Here is a 21,186-nt window from a genome sequence, read left to right on the forward strand (position 1 = left end):
GACGCGGGTGGTGCTGTGGTCTAAACCACAGAGCCTAGGGCAGGGGTCTGCAACCCGCGGCTCCGGAGCCGCATGTGGCTCTTTTACACCTTTGCTGCGGCTCCGGGGCGGATACTAGCGAGGGGAGGAGGCGCATTGTGCGCCCTGACACTCCCCACTGTGGCGGGCGCTGTGCTGGCTGTGGCGTCGCATGGGGGCGGTGCGTGTGTTAGTCATGCACCGTACCGACGTCACCTTCCCACCCGCTCGTTCGCCCGCTACATTGTAAGGGGCATGTACGCTGGTCACTGCATTGAAAGGGGGCATGTATGCTGGTCACTGTTTTGAAGGGGAGTGAAGAACACACACACACAAAAAGGTAACTTGTTAATTTAACGTTTATTTCTATGAGGAGGAGTAATTCTGAGGGGTCAAACAAAGAAATAATAAAAAAGGGACAAAAAAGTTATTTTTATAATGACGAGTCTTGCAGCTCCCAGTTTTTTTTTCTTCAGAAATGGGTCCAGGTGGCTCTTTTTGTCTTAAAGGTTGCAGACCCCTGTCCTAGTCCAACTTCCCAACCACTACGCCATGCTGGCTCTTTCAGTGGGTCTACTCTGAGTAGGGCTCGGCTAGCGACAACCCAACAATAACAATATTGCATGTGGCTGAGTTAAGGCCGCCTGGCATGCTCACTGCTCAGCTGCTCAGCCACGATGGGATCCTGGTATACCTAATTCAATCACCTGGCCTTCCAACTGCCAACAGCTCCCCCAAATGGAATCTTTCAGCATCCTTCCTCTGATTGGCTCTTGCAATACTGCCTGCCCTTTGATGTCTTTCAAGAGAAAACAGGGCGGGGCTGATTTCACCCCTCTACTTCCAAGAACAGAAAGCTGCGGTAAGTTTCTGTGCCTTGCATAGCTGTCAGCCTTCCCTTTTTGGGCGGGAAATTCCCTTATTCCAGCGCCGTTTCCCGCTGCTTCCTGCTGCTATCTTGGATTGTTAGATATCCCATAGACTGTCCCCGGGATAAGTGAGGCTGCTGATCCCTTATTTTCAAGGCTGCTGATCCCTTTTCAAAATTGAAAGTTGACAGCTATGGTGCCTTGAGGGGGTGGGTTGGCTCCCTACAGACAGACTTCACCGCTACCCACTTCTGGGACTGTTGACCCAATGGATTACCTTGGAAGACAACTGCTTCAGTTTTCCCTCCATCGTTTCTGACTTGGTTTAAATCTGGGAGTAGGAAACTTGTTGCGCCCCCCCCCCAGGTGTGGTTGGACCACGACTCCTACCCCTGCTTCCTGTTGGCCATGCTGGCTGGGCCTGATGGGAGTTGAAGTCCAAGAACAGATGGAGCCCATAGGCTCCCTATCCCTGCCTTAATCAGTTGTAATAAAAAGCCAGAACAGGCACTCATGCAGAGACTGAGCAGGAAGCCTCCTTGTCTGGGTGGTGCTCCCAGGAGTCTGCCTCTCTGTGTTCGTGATTTCTTTAAACATTCAGGAGACAAGTCACAGGCTTTCAGTATGTCCCTGCCATGAGCATTCACTACCACAAGATATAGCCCCTAGCTTTTTAGACCTTTTTTGTTTCCCTGGGACTAAAAATATTCAGTGAAAAGTGAGCTATAAACACCACTATTAAGTAAGTAAGTAAATACATTTTGCAGGAGGGTTTCCAGCACATAGCAGAAATTTAGGTTTGTGCAATTGAAGTTGATTAAAAGGCAATATCACCCCGGAGCAATAAAAACATTTTTGAAAAGAAAAAAGACTTTTTGCAGTTTGGAAAATGACGTGGAAATGCCTAGAAAAGTATAGAAGGAAGGAATGCCTGACAAGCAAATCAGGCTGAGTGCTGAGCTCACCATCATATCACCATCACCCTGCGAACAATGTGGTATAGTGGTTAGAGTGTCGGACTAAGACCCAGATGGCCAGGATTCAAATGCCTACTCGGCTGTGAAGCTCACTAGGTGACCTTGGGCTGGTCACTGTCCTCTCAGCCTAACCTGCCTCCCAGGGCTGTCATGGGGAGGTGGAGAAACATATATGTCACTTTGAGCTTCTTGGAGATAAAGGTGGGATGTAGACTGGATAACTTATTTAAAAAATAATAAGTGAGGAGGGTGGTGAAATTAAGTTTAAAAAGTTTGAAGAACTGTCAAGTATGTTAATAAACTGGTTGCAATATTATCATCTAAATGAATTGTTTAAAACAGATAAAAAGTTAGGTTTTGGGAACCAATCATTCCAGTTGGAGAGAGACCTGCTAGATATAAGTAATATTAAGGTAATTTCAGAAACGTATAAGATATGCAAACAAAAGATGAGCAAGTGAAATCTTCTATGATACACTGGGCAATGGATAGCGAAAATGTATAAATCTGAATCGAATATTTGCTGGAAGTGCAAAGAAAAAGAAGGTACCTTTTTCCATATGTAGTGGGAAATGATATACAATGAGCTGAAAAAAATGTTTAAGGTAACTTTTTATAAGAAACCAGAGGCTTTTCTTTTAGAGATTAGAGATACCTAAACAATATAAAAACTTGTTTATATATGTGACCACAGCTGCTCGTATGATATTTGTCCAAAGATGGAAAGAAGACAACGTCCCAACCAAAGAAGAATGGCAGCAAAAAACTATTGGAATATGTAGAAATGGCGAAACTCACCGGAAGAATAAGAAATCAATACGACAGTGTCTTTGATTTAGAGTGGAAAACGTTTATTGAATATTTTATAAACTATTGCAAACAGATACACTCATTAGCAGGTTTAACGTAAAGAAGTGCAGCGTGATAAAACTAATTTCGAATATATGGGTCAACTAATAATTAGGCTTAAACTGGGAGTTGCAATAAAGATACTATAAATATAAGAAATCGCAGAAAGGGAGGAGGGAGGCAGAAATTGGGTTTTGAAATTTGATGTAAAACTATATTGATGGAAACTGCAAAATGATACACACACGCGCACACACAAATATATATAGGAGAAAGGTGGTATATAAATGCAATTTAAAAAATCGATAAATCAAAGTGAACTCTCAGCAAAGACTGGTGATACATTTAAAGGGGACTGTAGCTTGTAAAGGGTTCAGGGAACTGTAGGTCCATAAGGGGCAAACTATAGTTCCCATTATCCTTTGGCGTAAGCCATAGGGTTTAAATGCGTGGTGTGTACATAGCCATAATCAAACCTCTGCAAAAACAAATCAGGAGGGATGCCCAATAAACAGGCTGTCAGGAGGAGCTGTCCATGGACCATTTAGTCAGGCATGGGCAAACTCCGGCCCTCCAGATGTTTTGGAACTACAATTCCCATCATCCCTAGCTAACAGGACCAGTGGTCAGGGATGATGGGAACTGTAGTCTCAAAACATCTGGAGGGCCGGAGTTTGCCTATGCCAGGTTTAGCTATTCTTATGTTCTTAAAGAAGTTGCAAGAGATAATAACCGCCTGACAAAATGTCCCTCTTCTTCCCCCCACAGCTGAGACTCAATTATGGAAACTACCGGAAGAGGCATTGATAGCAAGGCAGTGCCAGAACCAAAGCCCATAGTCCGCAAATGGGTGAGTTTGAACATGGCCAACGCCCTGCAATGCAGGAATATGCAGCTGTCCCACATGGGGATTGAACTTGCAACCTTGGCATTATCCCCACCATGCTCTAACCGTCCAATTTGACCTAAGAGGCCATTTTAAAAATTCAACCCTCCCACATCAAACAAGTGACATCACACAACCAGAATACTGGGGAGCGTTCTGCTTTTGGACTCAGGTCCTGCTACGTTCTTTTATAAATGGGGCTGCCAGCTCCCAGAAGCCTTTAGTCCAGCAATAGGGGGATCTGTGGGCCTTCTAGATACTGCTGGACCGCAGCTCCCACTAGCCCTGACTACTGACCATGCTGCCTTGGGGCTGATGGGAAATGGAGTCCAGCAATACCTGGAGGGCCACAGGTTATATCACCTTGCACCATAAACACTCCTCCTATGAGCAGAACTCTGCCCACACTGCCTTAAGATCCAAGCCATTTGTCTTTCATTAACTATGTCCTATGCATTGATGGGGACACGGGTGGCGCTGTGGGTTAAACCACAGAGCCTAGGGCTTGCCGATCAGAAGGTTGGCGGTTCGAATCCCCGTGACGGGGTGAGCTCCCGTTGCTCGGTCCCTGCTCCTGCCAACCTAGCAGTTCGAAAGCACATCAAAGTGCAAGTAGATAAATAGGTACCACTCTGGCGGGAAGGTAAACTGTGTTTTCATGCGCTGCTCTGGTTCGCCAGAAGCGGCTTAGTCATGCTGGCCACATGACCCGGAAGCTGTACGCCGGCTCCCTCGGCCAATAAAGCGAGATGAGCGCCGCAACCCCAGAGTCGGTCACAACTGGACCTAACGGTCAGGGGTCCTTTTACCTTATGCATTGATGAACGCTTTGCCTGACAGATGCTCTTATCTGCTGCTTTGATTTCCTGCAGGAGGTGACAAATTCGCTTCTCCGAACAGTGCTGGTCACCAGCTTGGGATCTATCCAATATGGTTACAACCTCTGGATGGTCTATTCCCCAGTGCTGGTAAGATGACCCTGCAGTACAGGCGGTTTCTTACAACAGGGGCTTCTGACTAAGCTTCTGGGAGTCAGCGAGTCATGGAACAGTAGAGTAGGAAGAGACCCCCAACAGTCATCTAGTTGAGCCCCCTGCAATCCAGGAATCACAGCTAAAGTCATCAGAGATATTTTCAGGTTGTATCTAGGGGTGGAGAGAAATCTGAAATAGTTTGTGTTTTAAGGGCACATCTACATAGAACACACATTCCAAAACAAGTTGCCAACTGGAACACCTGTCAAAATTCTTTGTGGTGCAATGCTTCAGCTTGTGTACAGTGGTACCTCGGGTTACATACGCTTCAGGTTACAGGCTCTGCTAACCCATAAATACAGTAGTACCTCGGGTTAAGAACTTTGCTTCAGGATGAGAACAGAAATCGTGTGGCGGTGGCACAGCAGCAGCAGGAGGAGGCCCCATTAGCTAAAGTGGTGCTTCAGGTTAAGAACAGTTTCAGGTTAAGAACGGACCTCCAGAACGAATTAAGTTCTTAACCTGAGGTACCACTGTGTACAAAAAATAAAATGTGTATATTAGTGCAGATAAATGCATATGTATTAGTTAAAATAAGATAGGCTTCTCACCAAGTTTTACTCAGCGTAGAGCCATAGGGGTCTCCTAACAACTCTCAGCATCCTTAACAAATAAATCATTTGGTGACGATGGAGCCTTGGTCTCTTGCAGCAAAAACTCAAAAGAGTCTAGTGGGACTTTAAAACAGGTGTGGAAGATCTTTCTTCAGCCAAGGCTCACATTCCCTTCTGAGCAACCATTAGTAGATGCCGTTGGTGGAAAAGGCTGGAGGAAGAACCGTTTACAGAAAGAAGAAAACAATGAAATGCTTAGGGTTTTATTTTACAAAGTTGAAAGCAACTATTTAAAACCTTTTTAAAAAATTAAAATCAACGGTAAGCCGAAAACCGGATTCAAACAGACACCAACGCTCTATGTGTCTGTATAGGCTTTCTCAAAAGAAAACGTTTTTAGCAGTCGCCGAAAAGAATACAGTGAAGGCGCCTGCTTGATATCAAGAGGCAGGGAGTTCCAAAGTGCAAATGCTGCCACTCTAATAGAGAGAAGTTCTACATATGAGTATTATGTGGCACCTGCAAGGGTGCCAGTTCCTTCTGATTAGGATGTGTTGTGGATACACTAACCCTGCCCATGATATGATTTCCTCTCTTAGCTCATGGAAGACATGGGTCATGCTGCGAAGAATCCAGGAGAGCAGCAGTATCTGCACTTCATGCTAGGCCTTGCCATCAGTATGTTCCCTATTGGAGGCCTTACTGGAGCACTCATCGCAGGAGTCATGGTGGATGAATATGGAAGGTATATATAGATGACCTGGTGATTAGTGAACTTCCAGTCCTAACTTTGGACGTGGGGCAGGTGGGCAGGGGAGTGGGGCTTCTGCTGAGGCCTGTCTCCCCAGCTGAGGCTCAATTTAACTTCTGGCTGAGGAGGTTCACCCTGTAAAAAGGCATCCCACATTTTAACAAAAGATATTCAGCCAGCCGAAGTAATGCTATCGTTTGGGTGGCATTCGACAAAGCAGACCCATTCAAATGAATGAGCCAGCCTGAGCGAGCCCCCCCCCCCCGATTTCACTGGGTCATCTCTGAGCAAAACTCAGCCAATGACTGCCCTTAGATTTTAATCAGAAATGCAAGGAATCTTGCAAAAGACATATTGCCATTGAGATGGCTGGTGTGGATCAGACACCGCATCAAAGGAAAGGAAAGAAGTATCCAGCCTCTGCTTAATGGTTTCCCTTGTTCTGTGGACTTTCTCCATGCTAATAGGGCTGCGTACATACCATGTATTCGAAGCACAAGGCTTTCCCCAAAGAAACCCAAAGACTGCAGTGTACCTTTCACAGTGCTACACTTCCTGGCACCCTTAACAAGCTACCATTCCCAGGATTCTTTGGATTACAGGAACCACTGTTTAGAAAGTGCCCAAGTTTTTATTTTGATTTTCCTATTCCCTCCATATCCCTTTTCCTTCCGTGACTTTTGTTGTTGTTGTGGGAGGGGTCTTTTTAGATTGTAAGCCTGCAGATAGGGACTGGCTGCCTTGCTTTGGTTTTACTAAGCCTCCCTGGGATCCCTTTTGGTATAAAATTAAGATAAACATATGACCAGAATTAAATAAGTCTTGAAAATAAGTAGCCGGGTTGCCAGGTTATACGGCTTTATGATCCCAACTACGGTAATTCCCCTTCCCTCTCTGGTCCTGCACCCACCATGTCCTTGGGTGATTCTTCTGGGATGAACAAGTTACGCAGGTGTATCTTTGACTGAGCCGGGATTAGAGATTTAACGCTGGCAAAGCCAGAAATCAGCCCGCTGAGAATCATGACCTCCCAAACTGCTCCTCCTGGCAGATCTTGCTTCCCCCAAAGGATGCGGGGAACTCTTCCAATCATTCCACATGTTCATTGGCCCAGTCATTCCCTTCCTTTCCCCACTCTTTCCAGGAAAGGGGCCTTGCTGATCAATTGCTTCTGCTCCATGGTGTCCTCTATGTTTATGGTTTGCGCCACAGTGGTGCAAGCCTTCCTGTTTACGATGCTTTCACGCTTCATCGTTGGAATAACCATAGGTGAGTTGGGCTACTTCCTGATTTAGTGAGGGTATGGGGTTAAGAGAAAATTCCCTGTTCTGAAATCTGAGTTGGGAAGGAACCAGTGCTTGCAATTCAAAGACATATCAAAACCTCCCCACCACCACCACCTCCATATACTGCTTTGGGGAGCCTCCAGCCCATGGGCCAAACCTGGCCCACCAGCAGGGATGTAGCTGACAATAATGATAGCAATTATAAATATTTTTTAAAAGACCGTTTAGAAAGAGCAACAGCACACACACCGGCCAGATTTGGATCCAAGACAGATACCAGCTGCTGAAATAGCAGGTGCCAAAAAGGCAATAGAGAAGGCGCCTGCCTGATACGCAGTGGGAGGGAGTTCCAGAGGCTACGTGCCGCCAAACTAAAGGCCTGATTCTGGCCATCATGTGGAATGGACCTCCTGGTAGGATGGCATCTGCAGGATGCCCTCTCTTGCAGAACACAATGACTAGTTGGGTAAGTGGGAGATGTTTGTATGCTTCTATGGCTGTCACATGCCTACTGTGAATAATGCCTTGATTTATCCCCTAACCAGGCATCTTCTACATCGTGGTCCCATTGTACCTCATAGAGATCTCCCCACCGAACATGAGGGGAGCCATTGGCATGCTGCCTCATTTCTTTCTAGCTGTAGGTGTCCTGCTGGCTCAGATACTCTCTTTTCCTGAAATGCTGGGGAACGAAGAAGGTAAATCAGAGAGGAGCACCTCTTAGCCCAAAGGTCATGGTAGAATTGTAGAGATGGAAGGTATTGCCAGGGGTCATTTAGTCCAACATGCTGCAATGCTGGAAAGAGTCCCCAACAGATGACTCAACTCCCAATGAAGAAGAGCTCGCCACCTTCTGAGGGAGACAGTTCCACGACCCCTCCAGTTCCATGTGGTGCTCACAAGCACCAGTGAACCCCCACCAGTACCACCTGTGGTGCCCACAAAAAGTCTTACATGTGCCCACTTGGATCCCAGGATCGGACAGCCAGCGACCCATCAGTTCTGAACAGAGGAGAAGTACAGTGGTAGCTTGGTTCTCAAACTTAATCTATTCCGGAAGTGCGTTCCAAAATCAAAGCGTTCCAAAACCAAGGCGTGCTTTCCCTTAGAAAGTAATGCAAAACGAATTGATCCGTTCCAGACTTTTAAAAACAACTCCTAAAACAGCAATTTAACATGAATTTTACTAACGAGACCATTGATCCATAAAATGAAAGCAATAAACAATGTACTGCAGGCACACAATCAATCAGTAGCTGAACTGGGTTCCACACAGTCACAAAAACAAAAAAAGAGCCACAAAAACGCAAAATAAATAGCAAAAACAAACAGACCTCAGAGTACCACTCAAAACGGAAGTATGGCACTGAAACCAATGTAACACTTAAAACAGAGGACATTCGGCTTCCAAAAAAAGTTCGCAAACTGGAACACTTACTTCCGGGTTTGCAGTGTTTGGGTTCTAAGTTGTTTTGAGTACCAAGGCGTTTGAGAACCAAGGTACCACTGTACAGAGACCTTCTCTCTGTGAGCAAGCATAGCGATGGCTGATATAGGTGCCTCCCCCTGCCTGTTGATGTGGGGCACACCCATGGTTATGTCTCTTTTCTTTGCTTTTTTCCCCTTTTAAACGTGGCCACCATAACACCATGCTTCCACAGCAGCCATTTCCCCACATCCCCACGGCAGCCATTTTGTATTATACCCCCATGGCAGCCATTTTGTGTCATGCCACACTTTCCCTCATGGCAGCCAATGGCTAGCACCGACGGCACTTCCCCAAAGGTGCCCACTGACCCAGGAAGGCCATTGATTCCCTCCCTTAGCATTGGGCAATTCTGTTGTGCCATCTGAGCTGATACTTTTCAAGAGCCAGGGTGGCATGGTAGTTCGAGTGCCGGGCTAGGACCTGGGAGGCCAGGGTTCAAATCCTGGCTCAGACATTGGGCCATTCCCAGTCTCTCAGCCTAACCTCCCTCACAGGGTTGTTGTGAGGATAAGATGGGGAGGAAGAGAACCACGTACGCCACCTTGAACTCCTTCAAGGAAAGGTGGGGTGTAAATGTAATAAATAAAATTAATTGCTCCTTCTTGCGCAGATTGGCCAATACTGACAAGTGTCCCTGGAATACTGGCATTATTTCAGACCATTGCCGTTCCTTCCTTCCCCGAAAGCCCCAGGTATCTACTGATTCAGAAAAATGATGAAGAAAAGGCCATGCTAGGTAACCACATACATGAACCACTTACATATTGGAGGGTGAGGGATAATAACATTCAAAGTCTTATTAGTGTTTACCTGAGGAGACAATCTGAGAATACAACTGATAGCGCCTAGTGCTTTTTCTGGATGAAACATGGTGTTGTATGTTTGGTGGGGTGAGTCTGGATGGCCTCTTAGGCAACACCCCAAATCTGTCATTCTTGGTTCTCAGAGAGAGAACAGCTGAAATCATTATACTGAATCATACCATTGGTCCATCTAGCTCAGTATTGCTTACACGGACTGGCAGCAGCTCTCTGGGGTTTCAGGCAGGGATCTCACCTAACCCTTCCCGGCGAGCCTTTTCAGTGGTGGCTCCCCTCTTGTGGAGGGCTCCAGTTTCTTCTTTCGAGGTGACCTCAGTTGTGTTTTTGGGATGTAATCCATTGGTGCAGTCAAATGCAACATTCCTTGTTTCCCTAGAGTGGGCACAGGCAGGGGAACATACAGTCAGTGTAACTTCCTGTTCCACTGGTCTGGAGCATCCTCCCCCTGCATGTGACCTGGGAGATGGGCGTGGCTCTGGCTGACTCCATAAAAGAGCCGAGTCATGCAGCTATTTTCTCAGTCTTAATTACTTGCTTCACTTGCTCTCTTGCTTGCTGCTCTCCTGCAGCCATTTTGTTCTCTTATTAATGCACCGTATTTTTCCGTCTATAAGACGCCACCATGTATAAGACGCCCCCTATTTTGGGGGACTCTGATTTAAGAAAATAGGAAAGATCTATCCATGTATAAGATGCCCCCAAATTTTGGACATTATTTTTTAGGGAAGAAACCTAGTCTTATACACGGAAAAATACGGTAATTTTTGCTCTCTACTGTCACTCAGCCAGCTCTGAACAACAACAAGCAACATGTTGGCTAATAATATACTGACAATATTTTTTATAACACTATAAACAGAAGACATATAATATGTGCATGGAGTCACAAACTAATAAGAATCGGATAAATTTTCCATAACCAGGAATGGTAGGATTGGTAAGTCACTGTCAAGGATCACTGAAATAGAGGCAGAATGCCTTTCCACAGTCAATATCCTATCCAAAATATAGTTGGAAGTGAGTTGGAGCATGGTGGTGCTACGGGCACAACACTACAAACGTGAGGTGATGGGTGCGCCAAATGTCACAATAGGGTGCAGCAGACAACAGTTCTTTGAGGATAATGAACTGTTTCAATGATGGATCTTCACCAGCAAATTAATAATCCCCAAAGGTACATCAAATGGCCATGGATCAGCTATCACTCAAAAGTAAGCTCTCAGCCAGCAGCACATGAGTTCAGTCTTCATATGAGATGAACTCACAGTTTGTTGGGTAACCGCCTTTCTGGGATCAAATTGTGAACTGAAATGTGAGTAAACTTTTTGTTACTTTACTCAGAAAGACTCTTGTGTCTTTATTCTTTTAAGCGGGAATAAACTTAACTAAGAGATTCAAAAGAATCTGCAAACTAGCTTTCAGCTATATTGAGGGGAATTTGCTCTGCTACACCACTTCACTAGCCTGAGTGAAGGAAGGATAATACTTACTCAATATATCCTTTCCTACTATCTTTAACATTCCTACAGTGTTTTATGTGAAACTCCATTGAATGTAGCAGAACACCCATCAATTGATTGATTGATTGATTGATTGATTGATTGACAGGTAATAGAACTAGAACACCATTCTCTTGAAACGGAAACAGCTTATGTTTGCAGTGCTCCCAAACGCTGAGCTTTGGCGCATGCAGAACAGCTCCTCCTTGGTGTCTTTCTCCAGAGTGACCTTAGGAGCCAGTCCTCAGTGGCCGACTCACCTGTCTTCACTTAGATTGGCTCCAAGCATCACAACGGGTGAGGCGGAACATCTTCTCAGTGGCCAAAAAGCTGGCTGGGTGTCTCTGGGATGCTGGAGACCGGGAACCCACTGCAGAATTTGTAACTGGTCTTTGCCCCCCCTCCACTACACCTCTTGTGTTTGGTACTGCAAGAAACTCTCTCCACCAGCCTCCGTGCCCTGCTATTCAAAGGCTTTTCCCTTGCTGCTTCTTTCCAGCCTTGCAGAAGCTGAGGCACAATGAGGACGTGCAGGAGGAGATAGAAGAACTGCAGCAGGAGAAGATGGCTGAGAAGACGGAGAAGAGCATGAACTCACTTATGCTGCTGTGCTTCCCAAGCCTGCGGTGGCAAGTCATCTCAGTCATTATCTTGATGTGTGGCCAACAGCTCTCTGGAGTCAACGCAGTAAGGAAGGCAATATCCACAAGCGGTTAGAACAAGGGAGGGGAAGTGGGACCTTTGGTCATCCAGGTGTGGCTGGACTACAGCTCCCATCAACCCCAGCAAGGACAGCCAATGGCTGCGGGTGTTGAGAGTTGGCATTCCAGGGCACTTCCAAGGAAGCTGAGTGTTGGAAGATTCAGGACGGAGGAAAGGAAGGACTTCTTCATAGTTAAACTATGGAACTATGGCCCCACACAGGAGGCCGCGATGGCCACCAGCTCGGGCGGCTTTAAAGGAGGACTGGGCAAATTCGTGGCACAGGCAGCACCACATTTAGGGTCACAAGCAGTATGGGCGGAGCTTGTTTTGCATCCAAGCTCCGTCAGCCTTTTGGGGGCCCAGCAGTGGCGTAGTGTGGGTTGTCAGCACCCGGGGCAAGGCAAGTAATTTGCGCCCCCTAACCCGTGGATTTGCGCCCCCTAACCCGTGGATTTGCGCCCCTAACCCTAACCCCCAGATGTTGCGCCCGGTGCAGCCGGCCCCCCCTGCACCCCCCACGCTACGCCACTGGGGCCCAGTGCCCATGTTTGGAATGTTGAGGGGAGTGCCGTGGGCACCAGTCACAAAATGGCTGCTGGGCAGGGAGGAGACATGAAACAAAATGGCTGCCACATCCAAAAGAGCAGAAAAGGGGGCATCACCCCCAGATGGTGTGCGGATGCTGTTACAACAGCTGCCCCACCAACGGAGGCGGGGAGGAAGGCACCTACATCAGCAACTCTCTCTGAGACAGAAGCTCTTTGATGCTTGTGCTTGGCTTGTGGGTTTCCTGTAGGCATCTGGGTGGCCACTGTGGGAACAGGGGTGTTTTTATGAGCACAAAGAGCAAACAATCTCAAGCAGATTGTAGATTTCTGAGAAGATATTTACCAAGAGCGTTCACAGGCACCACAAGGGGTACTGGTAGGTACAACCACCCCTTGTGGGCACGACTGCAGTGACCTTTGATTCCCATATAGCCAGAGATTCAGAGGATTGCCTGCCTATGTACGTTGGCAACTGCAAACAGTTCTTGTCTGTGCAGAAGAAATGTGAAGAGCTGGATTTAAGGCTGGAAAAGAAACAAATTTTCCCATCCCTAGTTTGGAGTTGGAGAGAAAGGATCTTAGGCTTCATTTTGTAGACAGTGCCTCAAACCCTGAGTCAGCCACAGGACCATCGCCCAGAAAGCTAAAAGTCTCAGTTGTTTTGGTCTCATTTCAGGTATACTTTTATACAGAGAGAATCTACCTGTCTACAGGAACTGACCTAAATAATATCCCATACATCCGTTTAGCATCAAGCGTTGCCATCATCATTTCAGTCTTTGTCGGGGTAAGCCTGCCTTACTTTCGCCTTTTTTTCTGCCCCTTAAAGTCTCAAAGCTCAGTCTGCTCCAAAGGATGTTCCTGCGCTGCAAACTTTAGCAGCAGTTTTGTGCCAGCACTTAGGAATACAGTGTACATACGCTTCAGGTTACAGACTCCGCTAACCCAGAAATAGTGCTTCAGGTTAAGAACTTTGCTTCAGGATGAGAACAGAAATTGTGCTCCGGTGGCACAGCAGCAGTAGGAGGCCCCATTAGCTAAAGTGGTGCTTCAGGAACGAATTAAGTACTTAACCCGAGGTACCACTGTACAGGAAGGCACCTTATACCAAGTCAGATACTTTGTGCATCTAACTCTGTATTGTCCACACTGACTGGCAGCAGCTCTCCAGGCTTTCAGCCTTTCCTGGCCTACCTGGCCTGAGCCTTGGAGGGAGGGGCTCACAGCATTGACACTCCAACAGATCTTGCCTCCTCGTGAGGTTCCCGGGGAGATCACCAAGGCTAGTATAGAGCAGTATGTTCTTCTGTATGTCCAGCTTCCAGCACCAGCCAAAGTTCATACATACTCTCACTACACACAGCCCCACTTGGCTCCCTGTTCTCTATCAAGGTGAGGTGGTAAAAGACCCACCCGTTTGTTTCTGAGCCCTCTCTCTCACCCCCATTTTAAACTTACTAAGAACCCTGCAAGGTTGGTTAAGCTGAGACTGAGTGCTGCGTCCTTCCTTTTTCACATGCTTTCTTTCCCTTGCTGTTACATTCTCTAGATATTTTACATTGACTCAATGGGGCGAAAGTTCCTGCTGCTCCTTGGTTTTGGCATGTGCACCATCCTCTGCATCGTATTAACCATGAACCTTGAACTTCAGGTTGGTTGGTTTTTTCCGAACTCTTCAAGCACCGATGTCCTCGAAAGCCAAGCGTTACTCCGTCGATTGCTCCTTGGCTATGTGCACGCTAGCAACTGAAAGAGCATCACTCCTTTTGATGGCTCTTTCGCTGTGTACGCATTAATACTTTGAAATGCAGCAACGTCGCTTCTCTTCTGCTGCGTTTCAAGTTGTGTTTTCACATTGCTGTGCACACCAGAGAGGAGGCACCTGGTGCATATTGCATGTTGGGTTTCCCCACCTCTGCAATCCACCTGCCCCCAGACAGATGAAGCTGTCAACTGCATATTTCTTTCACAAAATTTATATACCACTTGTTCATTAAATTAAAAAAGCCCTCGGAGTTTCACAATAGGAATAAAACAATGAAATTATTTCAACAGTTTATAACCACTACAGTCGTACCTTGAATCCCGGACACCCTGGAACTTGAACGTTTTGGCTCCTGAATGCCACAAACCTGGAAGTGAGTGTTCCGGTTTGCGAACATTCTTTTGGAACCTGAACGTCTGATGGGGCTTCCACGGCTTCTGATTGACTGCAGGAGATTCCTGCAGCAAATCAGAAGCTGCAATTTGGTTTTCGACTTCCAAGGTACAACTGTATCTTGAAACCTTTATTAAAAAAATTAAAACATGTGCTGGCATTCTACATGTCACCTAAACTGTTGAGCTAAGTCTGGGATCTTTTGCAGACCAAAAACTGCATGCCAGTGGTGGGTGGGGCTAGAAGCAAAAGTAGGCTGAGCAATGAACTCACATCATTTGCCTTTGCAGAATAGGCTGGTTTCTGCACACACCTTCCCAAACTCCTCTCTCGCCTCCGTCCAGGCATGCAAGAGGCATGATCAAAGTTTAAAGAGCACATTTCCAGCTGGGCAAAAACACACTGAAGGAGGGTGTGTGGAGCAAGGCTGATATGGCCTTGGGATAGGTCGCAGCTCTCTATAAATGAGTGTGAGTGATTGAGGCCTCGCATTAACATTGCTCCTATTTACACAGTTGATACGTGGGGACCATACCTTTATCAAAATGTCATATTTGGTTTGGATAATAATAATAATAATAATAATAATAATAATTATTATTATTATTATTATTATTATTATTATTATTATTTATTTATTTATACCCCATCCATCTGGCTGAGTTTCCCCAGCCACTCTGGGCAGATCCCAATCAAGTGTTAAAAACAGTACAGCATTAAATATTAAAAACTTCCCTGAACAGGGCTGCCTTCAGATGTCTTTTAAAGATAGGATAGCTGCTTATTTCCTTCACCTCTGAAGGGAGGGTGTTCCACAGGGTGGGTGCCACTACCAAGAAGGCCCTCTGTCTGGTTCCCTGTAACCTCACAATGAGGGAACTGCCAGAAGGCCCTCAGCGCTGGATCTGTGTCCGGGCTGAACGATGGGGTGGAGACGCTCCTTCAGGTATACAGGACCATCAGGTATACAGGGCCGAAGATTCTAACAACCCTTCTGTGCAGCACAAGGTGCTTAAAAAAGGACCAGATCTTTCCCTTGCTATCCCATCAGAGATGCTCCTCTGGCACTGGCACATTTTCAAGAAGGGGGCCAGGCCTCCCCCAAACCCTGCGGCAATCCTCAAGAGGACGCACCAGGACGAAGATGCTTGGCTGTACCGCGTCCTTTTGAGAATCGCCAGGGATGTGGCAGGGTGAAGCATGTTCGCAGGCCAAGTCAACCTGGCCAGGTTGGGAGGGTTGTCGTGCATGTGACATCATGCACATGTGGTGGGCGCAACTCATTTTGGGCACAACTCAGTGCCGCTGTCCTCTGGATTCTTCCCAGTGGGAAGTGATCTCTCATGAGTAAACAGCGTCTGATTGACCAATAACATCAGCGATTACATCAAAAGCGCTTTGCCCAAACCTAGCAAGCTTGACACGCTCTCACAACTCTCTCCAACAGGGAGATGCCTTGTGGATGTCTTACATCAATGCGCTCCTCATCAATATTTTCCTCATGGGACATGCCGTCGGACCTAGTAAGTGCTCAGGTGATACGCAGAGTTCCTTGGAGGAGGCGCAGGATGTGAAGAGCAAAAGGTTTCCAAGGATCGAGGGTGGTCAGGCATCCAAAGCCTTTATTTATCCTCAGCCCCTTCCACTACAGTGTGTCAGGAGCCAGAGTCAGGTGTAGATCAGCAATATAAAAAACACAGTGCCAGCAAAAACTCTTACAAAACAGCGCAGCCCTAATGATCCCAGCAACTCTTCCCTTTCCAGTGAGGTTAGGCCGACTCTCTCCTTGTCCTTCCACTGGCAGGTGAAGACTGTTTTATTCTGGCAGGCCTTTGGGAACTGACTGTTTTGTTGTTTTTAAGGAAAGGGTCGTAGTGTTTTTAGTGTTTTTATTATCTGCATTTTAACAGATTTTGGGCTTTTTTGTTTTTTCATTGTTTTAATCCCGTTACAGTTTAATGCAGAAGTCAGCAAACTTTTTCAGCAGGGGGCCGATCCACTGTCCCTCAGACCTAGTGGGGGGCCGGACTATATTTTGAAAAATATGTATGCACTAATTCCTATGCCCCACAAATAACCCAGAGATGCATTTTAAATAAAAGCACACATTCTACTCATGTAAAAACATGCTGATTCCCGGACCGTCCACGGGCCAGATTTAGAAGGCGATTGGGCCGGATCCAGCCCCCGAGCCTTAGATTGCCTACCCATGGTTTAACGTAATGGGATTAAATATGAGATTACAGTTTTGTAAGATCCCTTGAGTCCCAGGTTCTGTGGAAAGAGCAGGGTACAAAAGAATAATGAAAATAATAGTAGATGGGTTTCTAAGACTGAAGAACACTGATCTACTGGGCTTCGTAGTTGTCAGGGGTTCAGAAGCAGAGACGCAGAGAAGGGAGGAGACAGAGAGCGAGGGGGAGGAATACGAAGGAAAGATGAGTGGGGATGACGAACCGAGATCGCCGAGCTTATCCAGTGAGTCCGAGGATTCCCAGAAGGGAGCGCCAGCAGTCAGAGCAAGGGGGGAAAGCAGGGGGACACCCCAGGAAGAAGGGTCCAGAGAGGAATCAGAGAGCAGCAGTTGGAGATCGGGACCCACGTACCCAGACGGGAACAGCGGGGAGATAGGGGACCAGATATCGGGTTCCGGAGGCTTTCAGAAGGAGGGAGGGCATGAGTCAGGAGTAGTCACGCCCACCTCGGGGAGCGACGAAACGATCAAGAGGAAGGTTGAGAGTTGGGCGCGCGCGCCAAGTTCAAATGTAGCGGAAGCTGGCGCAGTAAGCAGCCCAGAGAGTGAACCAGGTCCCAAAGCCCGCCGCAAGGAGGCGGAAGGGTCAGGGGGGTCCGCGTCAGAAGAGAGTAGGAAAAAGGAGACCCCGGGGGGCAGAAGGACCCAGAGACGGAGGGAAAGGCGCAGGAGGTGGAGCAAGGCTAGGGTATTAAGCTGGTGTGCTAGAGGCGGAGACTCAGACGGGTCTTCGCCGGTCTGACCTAGAAGAAGTAGGGCTGCATATCGCAGTTTGGAAATGGAAGCTGTAATCCAATAAAGACTCTTTTAACCTGAACGCTGGCTAACGTGGTCCTATGTGAGCTGGGACTGAGTGGCAGCCCTGACAGTAGTGAACCGCAGAAGTCCCACGATCCTGTTTTCTGTTGATGTTTGTTAATGGTATGTTCAGAAAATCTCCGAATAAAAGTAGTTTGTAGCACTTTACATGAAAAAACCATTTAAAAAATGGAATGCCATTTTGAGGCCAATGGTTTTATAGTATTAAAGACTGTTTGAAAGGTTTCTAATCTGCTTTTCAAGGGGGGAGACTTCACAAAGTGGTGTAGAAAATAAGCACCAAAGTATGGCCCAACTTTACAAGGGACGCGGGTGGCGCTGTGCGTTAAACCACAGAGCCTAGGACTTGCCAATCAGAAGGTTGGCGGTTCAAATCCCTGCAACGGGGTGAGCTCCCGTTGCTCAGTCCCTGCTCCTGCCAACCTAGCAGTTCGAAAGCATCTCAAAGTGCAAGTAGATAAATAGATACCGCTCCGACGGGAAGGTAAATGGTGTTTCCGTGCGCTGCTCTGATTCACCAGAAGTGGCTTAGTCATGTTGGCCACATGACCCGGAAAAACTGTCTGTGGATAAACATCGGCTCCCTCGGCCAATAAAGCGAGATGAGCGCTGCAACCCCAGAGTCGGTCACGACTGGACCTAATGGTCAGGGGTCCCTTTACCTTTATGGCCCAACTTTAAAACTTTTTAAAAATCTTCTTTGTGGTTAAAAAATATATAACAACAAATGGCCCCAACAAAATACCTCAATGCATGAGATGTGTGTGTGTGTTATTTTGTTGTTTTTGTTTTAACTATTTACTTGCGTTTTTACCTTGTATTTTATCCTGTGAACCGCCCTGAGATCTTGTCATGAAGGGCAGTATATAAAGCCAATAAATAACAACAACAACGAGAAAATAAAATATATAAACAGTTAAGCAGTTACTAAACAGAGGCAAGATTAAACCACTTTAAAAATAGTTCTCTTTTAAAAAAATAAAAATAAAAAAATCTCCTCCCAACGAGCAGTGAACTCTTTTCTCTACACAGGTGCTCTTCCCAACCTGATAATAGCAGAGATTTTCCTTCAGTCCTCGCGGTCCTCAGCCTATGTGGTCGGGGGTTTTGTGCATTGGTTCCTAAACTTCTTCAGCATTGTGACTTTCCTCAATATCCAGGTGAGTGATTCTGGTGGTCCGTGGGTGTTCTGAACCTTCTACAGCGAAGGGCTGTAGCTCAGCAGTAGAGCATCTGCTTGGCATGCAGAAGGATGTTGAGGACCTAGGAAGCTGCCTTGTCCCTCACTAGTCCATCTAGCTAAGCACTGTCTACACTGACTCCCAGAGGCTCTCTAGGGTTTCAGACAGGGAGTCTTTCCCAGTCCTACTTGGAGTCGTTGGGGGTTGAACTGAGCACCTTCTACATGCAAGGCAGATGCTCTGACACTGAGCTATGGTATTTCCTGTAAAAACACAAAACAAAACGTAAGATTCTAGTCTAAAGGGTTGAATACAAACATAAGAAGCTGCCTTATATCAAGCCAGTAGTGTCTACACGGACTGGCAGTGGCTCTCCAAGGTTTCAGAGAAGGGGCCGCTCCCAGTTTCCCCTGGACTTGCCAGGGATTGAATTTGCCCCAGCCATGGGCATAGCCGGGGGGGGGGAGCTCTCCTCCCCTCCCCCCAAAATCAAGTAATTAAATAAAAATACTTAAGTAAAAGTATAAATTGTAGAAAGATATTGGCAGATTTTTCCCCCGAGCACTTGGGGTCAAAAGAAAGGAATTTAAAACAACTGCTGCTGAGACATTTCATTCTGAATCTGCTAGATAGAGCCAGACAGAGGATGATGACAGGTAGGTGTTCTCCCTGCCCCCTAAATCCTGGCTATGCCTATGGCCATAGACCTTTCCCACCTTAGGTAGGATGGAGAAAGCACATTCCATGCCTACCCTCACCTGGTCCCAAAACTTCCCTTCTGGGGTGTTACTAGAGAGAGAGATGGAAACCAAGCCTTATGAGGAACAGTTGAAGGAGTTGGGTATGTTTAGCCTGGATAAGAGAAGACAGAGCACTGATAGAGAATTGTAGAGTTGGACTCAAGTGTCATCTGGTAGCTATCTTCAAATATCTGAAGGGCTGCCACATAGAATACAGAGCAAGCTCTCCCCCCCCCCCATTGCTCCAGAGGGCAGGGCCCAAACTAATGTATTCAAATGGCAAGAAAGAATATCCCAGGTAAACATCAGGCAGAACTGTCGACAGTGGAACCAACTATGTCAGAGGATTCTCTGGCTGTAAATTCTGCATTGTAGCAGGGGGTGGGACCAGAATACCCTTGCCAGGGGGTCCCTTCCAAACCTTCAATTCTATGATTCTATGAGATAACCCGGCCTTGAGTTCCTTGAAGGAAAAAAGCACTGGGGAAATATAATGTGCTAAATTAATAAGCTTATGCCTTTCTGTGGGTGGATCTACACACGGGGGGGGACCCCACTATAGATAAGTCATAAAAATTAAATCTTTATAACAAAAGGAAAAAAAACCTCTATGTAAAATCACATAGAAAAGTTTCCTGCTCTACAGCGCCATCTGGTGTTGCATGTTTATAATACATTTAAAACTCAGTTTTTTGACTCATGTTGCTGAGCCCTGTTTCTCTCTCTGTGTGTGTTGCTGCTCCTGTTCCTTTCCAGACATACATCGGATTCTTCAGCTTCCTCATCTGCTGTCCGATATGTGCTGCCACCTTCTTTTTCATCTTAAAGATGATCCCAGAAACCAAGCACCAGACTTTTCTGGAAATCAGGAAGCAACTGCCCATCTACGTGGCCCAAAGGCAGATCAACAAGATGGAGCGAATGCCGAGGAGAAACACCAGGCGGGCGTTGGGGGAGGGGCAAACCCCCGTGTAGAATTTGATTATAAACATTTATAATCGAGCCATGATCCCAAGGGAATCTCTACGGTTGTCCATCAGCTGTCTCAGCACCGTTGACACGCCAGTATTGAGGTTTTGCCTCGGTTAATTCATTGCCCACCCTCCACCCTAAAGTGTGGGCTCCAAACTTAGGCGGGGTCCGAGAAATAACACACCTCAAGGGTCAAAAGCCCAAGTAGAGAGGTGCGTCTTCCACATTTGATAGAAACTGCATAATGCCAGGCACATCGCTGTGGGGAGGGAATTCGACATCTTAGCGAATGACACAAAAAAGGGGGGTAGTGTGGGGTGGGTGGGAGGCCATGGCTCCGGGCACAGATTTCTGGGGGGAGTGAGGTGGGGCAGCCAGGTGCGTCCACAACAGGCTCCTTCATCAAGACCTGAGCCATTGGGGGACAAGGCAAGCTGCACCCGGGCTCGGCCTTCGGGCCTGGGGTGGTAGCGGCGCCTCTTTCTTCTTGTGACCAGCGAAGGAACGCCCGCGTACCTCCCACCCCTGGGCTGGCTGAGAGGAAGGGAGTGTGGGCCCTGCTGCTGCCGCCCACTGAAAAGAGGTGAGAGGCTCCACCTGGATGGGGAGGTTGAGAGGCAGGCGGGGAAAGAGCAGTCATGTTCTCCAGTCAGACCATTGCGGCTCGGTCGCTCCAGTGGCGTTGGCGGTGAGGGCTGGGATGGTACAGCAGGCTCTGTTCAGCCTCCATTAGGGCGGTTCATTAATTTTTTTTTTAAAAAAATGCCTGCTCCAAA

General features: G+C 47.0%; 1 protein-coding gene and 1 long non-coding RNA gene across 2 annotated transcripts; one reads left to right on the plus strand and one right to left on the minus strand.

Annotated features, from left to right (window-relative positions):
* The first annotated feature begins 683 nt into the window (after positions 1–683).
* Positions 684–20,440, plus strand: LOC308582927 (solute carrier family 2, facilitated glucose transporter member 5-like). Its single transcript, XM_081186528.1, has 13 exons — positions 684–880; positions 3,482–3,563; positions 4,472–4,567; positions 5,787–5,932; positions 7,083–7,207; positions 7,770–7,922; positions 9,324–9,449; positions 11,533–11,720; positions 12,963–13,073; positions 13,836–13,937; positions 15,892–15,967; positions 18,550–18,677; positions 20,195–20,440. Exons 2-13 carry the CDS (start codon positions 3,495–3,497, stop codon positions 20,411–20,413), a joined length of 1,539 nt encoding a protein of 512 aa, XP_081042654.1. The 5' UTR covers positions 684–880; positions 3,482–3,494; the 3' UTR covers positions 20,414–20,440.
* Positions 4,567–10,188, minus strand: LOC308582934. Its single transcript, XR_014005947.1, has 3 exons — positions 9,524–10,188; positions 5,185–5,398; positions 4,567–4,744 (listed from the first exon to the last, which is right to left on the minus strand). It is a non-coding gene; the product is annotated as an uncharacterized lncRNA (long non-coding RNA).
* Positions 20,441–21,186: the final 746 nt, after the last annotated feature.

The sequence above is a fragment of the Podarcis bocagei genome (assembly GCF_964188305.1).
Source record: "Podarcis bocagei genome assembly, chromosome: 3".
Lineage (NCBI taxonomy): Eukaryota > Metazoa > Chordata > Lepidosauria > Squamata > Lacertidae > Podarcis > Podarcis bocagei.